Source organism: Symsagittifera roscoffensis, chromosome 2 (genome assembly GCF_963678635.1).
Source record: "Symsagittifera roscoffensis chromosome 2, txSymRosc1.1, whole genome shotgun sequence".
Classification (NCBI taxonomy): Eukaryota; Metazoa; Xenacoelomorpha; order Acoela; family Convolutidae; genus Symsagittifera; species Symsagittifera roscoffensis.
Window position 1 is genome coordinate 84,553,664 of NC_087063.1, and position 12,889 is coordinate 84,566,552.

General features: G+C 35.8%; 1 protein-coding gene across 1 annotated transcript in view; it reads left to right on the forward strand.

Annotated features, from left to right (window-relative positions):
• The first annotated feature begins 1,651 nt into the window (after window positions 1-1,651).
• Window positions 1,652-12,889, forward strand: part of LOC134840702 (coiled-coil domain-containing protein 78-like) — a 33,905-nt gene continuing 22,667 nt past the window's right edge. The window contains exons 1-9 of the mRNA XM_063856686.1: window positions 1,652-1,844; window positions 2,524-2,753; window positions 5,397-5,551; window positions 5,810-5,944; window positions 8,322-8,518; window positions 8,996-9,170; window positions 9,548-9,676; window positions 10,897-11,028; window positions 12,763-12,849. Of these exons, the coding sequence (XP_063712756.1) occupies window positions 1,729-1,844; window positions 2,524-2,753; window positions 5,397-5,551; window positions 5,810-5,944; window positions 8,322-8,518; window positions 8,996-9,170; window positions 9,548-9,676; window positions 10,897-11,028; window positions 12,763-12,849 (1,356 nt within the window). The 5' untranslated portion in view covers window positions 1,652-1,728. The remainder of the gene's footprint in view (window positions 1,845-2,523; window positions 2,754-5,396; window positions 5,552-5,809; window positions 5,945-8,321; window positions 8,519-8,995; window positions 9,171-9,547; window positions 9,677-10,896; window positions 11,029-12,762; window positions 12,850-12,889) is intronic.

A 12,889-nucleotide genomic window follows, 5' to 3' on the forward strand; every position in this document is an offset into this window, starting at 1 on the left:
TAGGAATTCTGTAACAAAAATGGAATAAAAGGAAAAACACTGGGCTAGATCAGCGAGTTTTTATTAATAAGGCGACAAAGAGTTGTGATAAATGACAGTAGATCTGAATGGAAGGATGTTCTGAGTGCGATTCCCCAGGGATATGTACTGGTACCTGTCTTGTTTGTAATATAAATAAATTCCATGTCAGAAACAGTCAAATCGAAATTGTATTTAGTTGCAGGCAATGCAAAAGTTTACAGAGAAATTACCAGTGACAAAGACGTTGAATTGTTGCTAGAAGATCTAAGAAAACTGGAAGAATGGTCCAAAATAGTGTTTTGCATTTCAATGTAGATAAATGTGTACATATGATAATCTCAAATGGAAGATCAAATCGTGAAATAAGATTACATGAACATTACGATATACAGCTTGAAAGAGTAGGAGAAGAAAAGGACTTTGTAGTGATCATCGATAGTAAACTCTCCTCTGACTCTCATATCTTAGCAAAAGTTAAAAAGGCAAAAGCAATTTTCATAAAAAGGTTCATTAAAATGACTATACCTGTGTTTTTAAATGTTTATGAAGGCCTCATAAGGCCTCATTTGGAGTTCTGCGATCATGCCTGGTACCCGCGATTAAATAAGAACACAATATCAATCGAAAATGTGCAAAGACGAGCGACACGAATGGTACAAGCGCTGCAGACACTAAGCTACAATGAAAGATTAAAGAAACTAGACCTACCGTCACTTAAATACCACAGAAGGCGAGGAACAATGATCGAAATGTTCAAATAGGTTACAACCATTATGACCCAAAAGCTACAAAGGGCATGTTCGAATTAAATAATCGTGACACAAGGACAAATGACAAGAAGGTGATAAACAAGAAGGTCATCTTCGAATTGCGGAAAACTTTTTAAACTATTAGATCAGCTACAGATTACAGGAATATGTTGCCAGGAGAAGTAATTGACTCGAAGGCTTTGAACGCTTTCAAGAACAACGCCTAAAAGGCGACAAAACGTCTATAAGATCAGAAAATCAACTGAACTGAAAAAGTCAATCCAGCTCCAGTGGATTTAGCATATTACTCACTAAAAACATAGTAAATAATGGATTTCGAGCCATGTATTTAGTAGTAGTCACTTGGTCTGGGGATCCGAGACCCAGCTATGGGGTTATTTTTGCATGTAAACGGAAGCTGATCAAAAGTCGTTTGACTGATGGCCTAAAAAGGTAACTTTTTACTTAGCCCTAAACAGACCAGAAAACTAATTGGCTAGGTCTAGACGGTGAAAAACGCTTGCCAGTGGTCAATAGGTGCTTTTTTACGCTACGTTACTATAATGTTTGGGCGAATGTTACAGTGCTTGTCTCCAAATATGGTCAATTTTGACATTTCTCTGAAATTTCACACCGCAAATCGAAAGTTTAAAAGTTCTGGAATATTCTGAATTCTTTGTCTGAATTCTGAGGTGTTTTTGACATCTTCAGTTGTCTCCGGAAGGTTCTGCTGTGCCTTCTGGAGTAATAGCATTTTTATATCGCAAGTAGTGCAAAGCTCAGCTTCGCCTCTGTTAAAACCTGATTTTGACTGCCTTGTTGCACTGATATTTAAACCTGCTGATCTGTGAAAAAGAAAAAGTGCTCAGATTCCCTTAAACAATTTTCAGAGTGTTATAAATGAAGTATGTACAGATAATTGCGCATATTGCAGTCATGTGAGCGAAGCTATCAGAAAATGAATATAGATAGTATTGGGCGAATCAGATCGTCGCAAATCGGTGAAGGTCCTCATTCTTTGCAGATTTCGCAGGCGACCCGAGTCTTCAGTCATCTTGGAGGAGTGTCACATAAGTTAGAATTCTTTAAGATTAATTCAATACTCATTATCAAAATGTTGTAATCGTTTCTATCTAAAAAAGCTTAATAAATGGGTTTTTTAAACTGGGACCAACCTTTTACCAGAAAAGTTATAACAGGGACCTGTTACCAGACTCGATAAACAAATTTGATTGTCAGATGTATTGACGCCGTGTAGTCTGGTTAAAGACAATGTTTTCACGGTTTCTGAGCGAAATTTTGTTTGTTCTCCTTTTCGAATCCTATTTTAAGTTATCTTAATTGAGTTATTGCATTGTGGTCTGATAAAAGGTCGGTCTGGTGAAAGGTCGGTCTGGTAAAAGACCTAGCCCTTTTTTAAACGTAACATATTTCAACCAGGGGTTCCGATAAATTGGAGCAAGACCAATCTCTTATTTAGTTTATCAATCATTTTGGAAGAAAAAAATTAAATTCTATTTTTTCTTCTATTAAATAATTGGTGAACGCCTCTCAATCAATTAATTGGACTCCTACTAATTTTTCGGAACCCCTGATTTCATCGAAATGGTTACCATCACTGAGCTGTGACTTGTGAAATGATTCTGTGTGCGTTTTTGTGAATTTTTTTATATTTAAAAAGAGCAGTGGCTGTTATTTTAGTTCCAAAATCTCTTTTCGACAACCGGAAAAGTATATCTAAAAAATGTTTTAGCTTCGGAACCCTTTATAAGCAAGATGCCAACAATTTTGAAATCTACAAACGTTCAGTTGAACCTCTGGTTGAACTTTGTATCAGTGGTTTCAATTGTGCGTTTATCACTTTCGGAGAAAGTCAATCTGGAAAATCATTCACGTTATCTGGAGAGAATATTCATAAGCAAGGATTAGCCCCGCTAGCTATAGATGGCTTCTTCTCCAGGTTATCCGAAGAATTCGGCAAAGGTACGTAACTTGACCTGTTTTCGGGTGGCTTAGTTTTTTTCCATGCTTAATCAGGTACGAGAATAATCATCTGAATGGATCGAAAGATATATCACATGTACGCTTGCGATTAGCAAGTGTTATCAAATCGGTATATAGACTTTTTTCAGATTAACACATTGTTTAACAGAATCATTTGGTATCTTAGAGGATCTTCACTTCTTAAGGAGAATACTCAGTTTCTTCACTTCTATCACTTAAGTAGTAATTAGTTCAAGCTCGTTTCAGGTTGTAATTTTCTCTTCTAAAAAATCTATTTTTTTTCGGGTTCGTGGTTTCTGTCCTAGTTTCTGTCGATCCTTTTTCCGTTTTTTTAAACGCCATTTTTTTTATCTGGTAGGTTTTTATTGATTTACTTTTTAAAGCATGGGTTTTTTCAAATTTAAACAGTGTTTACTATAACTGAAACTTCACAAATTTGTAAATTTACCATGTCTGATTTTGAGTTTTTTTCGTTTTTTTTAAATATTTAAAAAGTTTCAGTGTATGTTGTATTAACTTATTCAACTTATTTTGCGTAATTTCGAGGGCTAAATATATACGTTTAGGATTATGTGTTTCAGTTTGGATGGGTCGTGAAAGTTTTTAAATTTTATGCAACTGGTTTCGACCCTTAAGTTTGTTGCTTTTGTCGACGCTCGGTAAATGATTGCAATTTTTAAGGGCTGTGCGTGAACTTACGTCCGACGCAATTATGAAGTTTTGTAGCTGTAATTGTACAATTTTTGTCAAGATAAATTTTTCCAACATAGTTTTTCAGATTTTTTTTGTGTCTTTTTTTTTCATTCGCTATTTTGTAGCGCAATGTGCTTTTGTTTTGCATCGCAAGTGTTGCAAAGCTTAGCTTCGCCTTTGTGTTTAATTTTCTTCAACCACCGCCGAATGTGCTTCGGACGTGTTTTTTTTGCAAATAAAACATTATTCCAGACAACATTTTGAAGTCTTTTAGTTGTGGTTTCTTCTAAAATTTCTCCGTTTTGCTTAGACTTATTGGCTTCCTTTTCCTTACCCGTCTGCTAGCCTGCAATGCTATTTTTGTGGTATTGGAAATGATGCGAAGCTCGGCTTCCTCTCTGTGTTTATAGTATAAATTCTAGCGAACAAAGCGAGCGAGCAACTTAACAATTGCTCAAGTAAATTTAAGAAATTATAAATTCATAGCAACTTAACAATTGCTTATTAAATTTAAGTAAATTTAAGAAATTATAAATTCAAGTTCAGTGCATAATGAATTGATTTTTTTGCGTGTACTGCACGCTTGGTCTGGAGGTAACGAATACGCCTGGGAAGGCAAAGATCGTGGTTTCGAATCTGAAAGGACCTTTTTTTCAAACAGGAAATTTTCCAATTGATAAAATGATCGGCTTAGAGTTTATCTGCTTGTTTTGTCGGCTTAGTTGCCACATAGTATTTTTTTTCGCTTCACGCAATTCATATTGTAGTTGCTTTAAGTGTTTTGATTTACCGCTGCTGTTTTTAATTTACTAACTTTGATTTCGAATATTTTTTTGCTCAGAAACTTTATTCTGTCCAAATGATTCCGGCCTATATTTTATCGGCTTAGTGGTTTTATATTGCGTTGTGTTATGAACGAAGAAATTGTTCGTCTGCGTGTAAGGGTGTTTTAAGGGGGAGAGGGGATCGAAATTTTTTGGTAATTCCTGTCTTTTTGATTTTTTCTCGGCTTAAACGGTTTCTGCTGAGGTACTTTTGGTTTTTCCGCTAAGTAAATTTCCTTTATTCATTTTGATACCTCTAGTTTTTTATGGCAGTTCCAATGTTTTTCCCCAATTGTCTTTATGCTTAATTTTTTTTCGAGTAAAGTTAGGTATTGGGAGTTTTTAGCCTCATTTTGTGAATCAATAAATCAAAAAGTTTCTGTATTTTTTACATCGACCTGCTGCAAATGATCTAAACTACTCTCTGAAAGTTTTGATTTGAATCACTTGCCAGTTTTTTCCAGGTCTGAAAATACCAGTTTTTTACGATTTGTCATGAGGTTTTTATGGGAGTGAACACTTTTTTGAGCAAGCGAATTAGTAAAAACTGAGCATGCGATGTGAATTATTTTAAACTAGTAAATTTCATTGTTCAGTGTGATAACTTTCCTATGCTCTGTTGTTTCTTATAATTTCACACCATTGAAAAAACATTACTAATGGTGGAAACTGGCATTTTCAGACCTGGTAAGTGATTCAAATCAAAAATTAAAACTTTCAGAGAAGGTAGTTTAGACCATTCGCAGCAGGTCTATGTAAAATTTTTTTGTGAAAAGTCAAATAAATCTTGTCCAATATGGCCTTGAAAAAATGCATTTATGAGAATAAAAACGTAAATTTTTGTTTAATTTTGTATACTAGTGTCTTTCGTAAAAACAAAACGACGCCAACAGCAAATAGAAAACTTTTCGAAGCAGTTGCATTAATTTTTGTGAGAATTTTGTGGCGATGCAACACTCGTTTGAATTTATTAGTATGCAAGCAGCCAGCTTGTGTTTTCATATGGCTTATTTGGATAAGACTAGCCATTTTTACCTACCCATAGGCATTCGAGGATCCGTTTTTTTATTACCCCATAGATAGTTAATTCTGATATTTTGTTCAGATACCAAAATTCAGTCCAACTGCCAAGTGTCGATTTCCATGTTCGAGCTCTACAATGAGAAGGTGCGAGACTTGTTCACAATTCCAAAAGCACAGTCTGACTTCCTCAAAGTGGTCGAGACTGCAGAAGAAGGCTTCTGTGTGCAAAACGGACAAGTGAGGATGATATGCAATTGTTGATTAAAGTGAATTAATCTGTTGAAGTACAAGAAGGAACATAGAGAATGTTCGCTTCTTGTGTGTCACATTGAGCATTAATCTTTCATACAGCATATGTATTTATAGTTTTTCGAAGATGGTGTTCTTTTTGCTGAATATTTCATTAATCGATCTGCTAATAAGTATTAAATGAGTAAAACCACATTTTGATATAGTTAGTTAAAATAAATGGCAATGACTGGACTGAATGTGTAGAAGTTGAGTGTGAATTCGGGGGCTGAGGCCACCAGGGCCTTCAGAGATGGGTGGGGGAGGAGAACGCAAGTGCAGACTGACTATGGACTGTCCCACACATACTCGTCCGTCATCTTCCAAATCGACCTTTCACTCGTAAGATTTTCATCCCAATTATAACAAAATTGGAAGCAATGTTACAACAAGCGGAAACTTTGAGAATTATTAGTAATGCATGTATTAAATTTGAAAACTATTATGCTTAGTGTATTCATTTCATTTTCAGTCAACTGTAATTGCTACTAAAATAGTTTTGCTAATTAGAAAAATCAGCTCGCAGTTGTTTTCATAGGTTTCTTTAAACCCAGCTCGTTAACTTTGCGTATAAAGGCCTGGCCTACTTATACGTATAAAGGCTGTTACTTTCACGTATAAAGAGGTCAAAGTAACAGCCTTTGATTGAAGACTCCGGAAACGCACTGGTAAAAGCGTTTACGGCAGCTCGTTCAAAATCTAGAAGGATCCTCGATGGCTGCGCGTTATCAGAGACAGAGGCGATGGCTTTCAGGAATTTTGAATACATCTGTTCAGTTTTGTTCGGCAGAAGAGCATGAAGGCATGGTGCGAAAAATCCACCGATTTGAATGTGTATGCTATAAAGCTGGTAAAATTGCATTGGGCAAATTTTGAACGTACCGTCGCAAAGCCAAAGTGAATTGTGGACTCGGAAGGCATGAACATTATCTCGATCACCGAAAATCAAAATTCACTCAGGATCCATTACTCCACTGTCGAATAAACAAAAATCAGAGAAACAACAACAACAGAAAAACAACAATCCTTAATTTGAACATCAAAGAATCAAGTAAAAGTGTTAAGTATGGGACAAAACGGCATAGGAAAAAATGTCATGTGGGGAAAGTTGGCATAGGAAAAGTTGCCATGTAGGGCAAGTTAGTATAGGACAAGTTGGCATAGGGCCAATTTACCTGGGGCAAATAGTCCTGACACCAATCTATACTATGCCAATTTACCCTTTGTTCTATAAATGGTTCAATTGGTCAAAGATAACTGAGCTGACTATCTCGGCTTAAAATCGCCAGTGGCGATAACCAGACCTATCTTTTGCAGGCAAGCTCGCAACACGTTGGCGCAACTGCGGCGATCTCTATTTTGCTGGTAGATTGGCATAGAGGGTAGAATGCGAATGGCATTGGTTGAAATAGAATTGGGTAAATTGGAATGGGGTAGGTTGTCCTGCTACCGTTTCTAAGACTGATTAAAGCTTCGCTCACGCTGTCGCGCGTTAACAGTCTCAAATTGGTCATATTGGCAATCTTTAAACCCCCATAACTTGACGAAAAAGGGTCACATGGGAAATATCTTTCCAAGTTTGAGCCCAGGACAACATCTTTTGGTTGATATAAAAAAATTCCATCAAAAATGGCTGGTTAAAAAGTCGAAAAAACCAAACCGAGCACAAATAATCTGTCATTTTCTTCGAAAGTCGAAACAAAAACTGTATAAACAAGACTGCTCGTATGTCAGGGCAACTACCACTAATCCATATCGATTAGTTTCTGGCGAAAGAAAATATTGAAAAACTGTAAATTTTGGACAATATCAAAGATCAAGTGTGAAAAATAATACGACCAATTAGCTAGCCTCAATTCACTTTGGAACGATCTTGTTCTGCGATATAACTTGCATGAATAGTTTGCTTTAGTTTTCAGGATTAGGATAAAATCTACAAAGCGCGCATAAATTAGTCCAGAGCATGACCCAATTGGTAATTTTCAAACTCCCAAAACTTTGCAAAAAATGATCGGAGGTAAAATATCTTTTTGAATTTGATTGCAAGGAGTCAATATCATCAATGGGGCAATATTTTTTTTTCTGGTAAAACCTGATATTTCGATTGCCGAAAATTGACTGAATAAAAAATTTATTCAGTTTTCTTCGAAATTCGGAACAAAATGAACGATCCACCTTTTAACATGAACCGTTGCTTCCTATTGCAATATTGCACTCAGAATTGATAGATATGGACAATATTCACTGTTTGTGTAATCCTAGTGTAATTGAACCAACGGAAAATGCACGGAGTAAAATATAAACCAGCCAAAAGTTAAACCAAATGAATGATTTTTGCAATACTGTCGTAACTGTTACGTAGTTTCGGCTGGTATATATATATATATATATATATATATATATATATATATATATATATATATATATATATATATATATATGTAGATGGTTAATTTTTCGGCTGGTGTATATACAGCCGTGTAATCCTACTAAAAATTACTTAAGAGATATACCGATGCCAAGAAAGAAGTACAGATTAGGTCATGCATACAATCTCTCTCCCTCAAACCATATGATAATTTTACTAGTTAATAATTCAAACAATCGGCGAGGTTTGCACGGTTGATCCGGAATGGTCTTTTGTTTCTAGTTCTTCGAGTTTATTAGGATGTCTCTTAAGGCATTAATTTTGGCCTGGTGAAAAATAACAATTTTTAAGGTCACACGTGATAATCCAGCTCCGAACAGGTCTCGTTTGGTGTTTGTGGACTTGCCGGCTGCTGAGAAGTTGATCTATGACTCACAGGAGTTACGACTGAGAGAGGGGCCCACTCTCAACAAGGGACTGTTTGCACTGTCCAGAATGGTGGGAAGCATAGCCAATGAACAGAAGCCAGACAGAGTCATAGACCACGGGTAAGTCTACCTATCAATCACCCCTCGGGCCAGACTAAAAATAATTAACATTCGAGTGTCATCTTTACTTTTCTGATATGTATCTCGTTGGGACGTACGACAGGTTCCGTCAATGTTGTTTGTCGTCATAATATTGCGATTTAGGGTATCTTTTACTAAACATCGCTATGCTCGCATCTTTTGCAGTTCGCCTGTGGCGTATGTGCCGTTGATGCTTTTGAGAGGTTGGTTATTTTTCTGATCCACACGCGTACAGTACTTAGAAATATAAATTCTGCGAGTGCATATAAACATATGATTTGATTTGAACTAACTCTAGTTACATCCAAATTATTAGCAGTATCTTTCTCAGTCGGTGACTTTGAACCTGAAAGTGTTGTTTTGACTGACTTAGTTGCTCAAATTCACCGATATTTCCAGCAATTTGGCACTAACTATAAGTGAAGTGTAGTGCAGTGCTTTGTCTGTTTGTTTAAGTGACTCTAAGCTGTCGCAGCTGTTGGTGGATGTGTTGAGTGGGAACTGTAAGACGACAGTGATGACCTGTCTCCGACCCCATTGTGAGCCTTCAGTGTTGGCCACCATCCTCAGAGTCAGTGACCAATTCAGCAGGTGCAGAACACTCCCCATCATGAACGACGCATTCGGACAGGTACATGTCAGATATTAGACAGACACACAAGCCACTGTCCACAGTCTATGATAAGTGCAGAAGTTATTAAACTTCTGGCGGTTCTGAGTCTCGTATTTGGAAGCTGTTTTTCTTTTCACTTTATTATAGTAAGTTCATGAATTTTACGAGCTGATTTGCCGGTGTTTGTTCCTTGTGTGTGCGAAGTGCAGCATCGCCCTTGTGTTACAATTATCTTAAAAGATGATAATCAACATTTTCTTTAACACTCAAATGTTTTTCCATTGCGATTTCAGGTAAATTTTTATAGTTCTTATTATTTCGTTGTCGTAAAATGACAAACCCGCCTCGCCTCATCAATAGCAGGAGATAGTGATTTACTTGTTGCTGATTTGTAGGGACTAGAAATGCAATACAGAAGTAAGATGCTCAGACTTCAGGATGAGTTGGGAATGGTTCCGGAACAGAGTAGCAAACCAGATGTGCAGTCTCTCAGGGACGAAATGAAGAGAGTGAAGAACGAAAATGTAAGTAGCACAGAAAAAGATGATCATAGAAGACGATGATTTACCTCCCAAGAGTTGTAAATATACATTAACAATGATCTTCACAATTCATAACTCTGAGAAATAAGGTTAGGGTTGTATCGCAAGTTGGTCGAAATAGGGTCTTTACATTGATTTCCGACCTCTAAGATAAAGTCCTAGATCAGCCCCTGCTTAGACTGCAAATACTTCGACGGGATCCCTTAGAAATGCTACATCAAAAAACATGGCAGTGGGGCCAAAAAATAAGTCTGTGAGTTTAACCATGTTATTTTGCAGCCCAATGAAGGCTCAAACGAAAAGGAAAATTGGAGACTATATTGTGTATGTATTGTGTCATAATATCTTGCCAATGGATTTTTGAGTGTAAAAGAACGAAATGATAGTCAATCATATTAACCGTGAATACTTTTTCCGTTTTTTAGGAAAAAATCTAAAAATTTGTTCACCCATTAATTTGACTTTTGGAAGTTTGGATTTTGATTTCTTTTTAAGTTCAATTCTTTTCATTTGTTAAAAGGAAGGCAATTTCCTTTATCGAACAGCAAAAGTGTAAATGTCACGAAAATGTGATCGACTTATAATTTCTAAAGTGGATTTTTTGATCAGATTTCCCCGCTACAGAAAATATTGACCTATTGATCCAGTTTTTTCAAATTGAGTTAATTTTATCAAAAAAGTGATTCATCGATTTTTTCAGTTCGATTTTTTCAAAATCCGAGGTTTTTTAAAGAAAAACAGTTGCATTCATTGACTCTTCCAACTGTCTGTGTGCTATGTTCTTGACTTCTAGTGTTTCATAAAATCAGTCAATGGCTTGTCATCATAATATAATGTGCGTTAAATGAATGTAATCTGTTGAATGTTAATTTAGGCTAGTTTTTAAAGAAAAGTTAAAATTGTGCGAAGTTTCTTTACAACAGCCACAGACATGCAGTAGCAGATTTAGGAAGCCCTCTATTGGAATTTGACTTGTCTCGCCACCCGTTGTGACAAAATTATTTGGCTTAAATTGTTCTGTTTTTCTGAAAAATGGTTAACGAAATTTTTGTAAATCGCCCTCTCAGAAATGCTTGATCTGCCCTTGGTCGCATGTGTGAATAATCATTTGTTCAATCGAGTTTGTTGTGCCATTGTTGACTTGATAAACACGTGGGCTGTTTTCAGTGATTACTTTGAAAGAAAACAGAGTTGGGTTTCAGCTGCACTTGAGGGACAAGAATGAGAGACTGTATTCTAAATTGGAGAGTCTGCAGACTAAACTGAACGACATTGCAGTGTCCAAGAGAGACATCTCTTCCAACTACGTCCTGTCAGAGGAGGAGAAACTGAAGGTATGTCCACTGCATCCAACACACTCTTTTCCAGGCTGGAAATGATGACATTGTTTAGTCAACACTCACAAAAATAATCTTCGAAATATACCGCTATTTTACTTATGTGTTGAAAAAATTATTCAATTGTTCCGACCCTTGAAAATAGGGAGGAACTATGTATTAGGTGTGTTTAAGTTTTTTTCTTTTGTTTTCCTCGCAAAATCAGGTACCACAAGTAATCATCGGAGTGAGTTAAGTGATATATCATATTTACTCAAGCAATGCTTGTGTTATAGTAGCAACTATATTTTTTTCCAACCTATACATGCAACGCAAATATTGTTGCAATAAAATGTGTTCATTTTGGTCAATAACCAACTATTAAGTACAGCCACCTGCTAAGGATTTTAACACAGACTATTATTGTTCCGACTTTCGTAACGAAAGTAACGGAATATTTGTGCTCAGGTGTTTTTTTTTGACTAGCCATTTTTGAAGGGATTTTTTTAATATCATTCAAAAATTATTGTTGTCCTGAGCTTAAGTTTGAAAAAATTGTTCACCTGTGATTATTTTGAGTAAAGGTATGGGAGTTTAAAGATTGCCATTTTGGCCAATTTGGGACAATTAACGCGCGATATATTTCGCGCTATTAACGCGTAAGCGGAGATTTAATCCGTCAAAGAAATTGTTCCAAATTGGTTGAAGGAAGCTTTTTTTACCATAGTTGATTTGTTACTAGGAGCGAAATTTATCATTTTGTACTTAATATGGCGTGTGGGGTGATTATTTTCACAAAAAATCTCCAACTAATAAAAAAAACTGTTTCATTTTCATTACATTTAATTTTTTAAATGTTTTTACTGCTTCATAGACTGCTTTATAAATATAGGCATTCATTGGTAATTTTCTTTGTTTTCAAATTGACTGGTACTGCTTATGCGTCATAATTGGCGTGCGTCACTTAAAAAATTTTGTAGAATCAAAGTTTTACTCATTCAGTTTTTGCCAGTAGCGTTATCCGTCATATTTTTGCTTGTGTATACGAAGTGCAACTTCGCATCTGTGTAAAACTTTTACTCGTAATTAGAATCACGTTGAAAAATTCCCAAAATTTTTTTCTGGTGTCGAGAAAAACCGGTTTGAAATTTTTGATTTTTCGTCTAATTTCGAGCAAGTGAGGCGAGCGATCAGTCTTAGTTATGCTTAATTTAATTTAGGCCGTTTACAATAGCTTATTTGTGCGTACATTTAATTTTACTCGAGTAAAATTAATTTGGAGATGTTTAATGCCATTTTGGTAATCAATAAATTTTGAATAAAAAGTTTGAAAATTTTTTTTGATTTTTTTTTTCAAAAACTTGTGTGGTATGCCTATATTTCTATGACGGTAGAATATGACTAAATTTTAGTTTTATGTCAGATCCTTTTATCACGCCACACAGAAAAAGCTAAACTTATTTGAAAATAAAATAAATTTTAGTAGATTTTTAAAATGGAACGTCCTGTGCTACTTGCACAGTAACCGGCTATCATTATTTAAATTATAAAATTATCATTTTTGCTCAGAAATTTTATTGAGCTTTTAAAAAAATGGCATGGTTGCAACAAGTGAAAATGGCGCTTTTAAGTTGGTGTTGTTGCCATCCGTTTTCCAAGCCTCTTTTGTGTTTCTTTATTCCAAGTGGATTGGTTGAATGTGATTTCATGTTTGGAGCTATAAAAACTTCAGAACTGATGTTTTACGTGCAGGTGTCCAAGGCGCTGGTGGATTTGCAGATAGAGAACAACAGACTGAAAGAGGATACGGAACAGACCAAGTTCGAACAGACCAACAAGGTGATTCTCTCCATAAGGCAATGGTATCCAAAAGAGACAG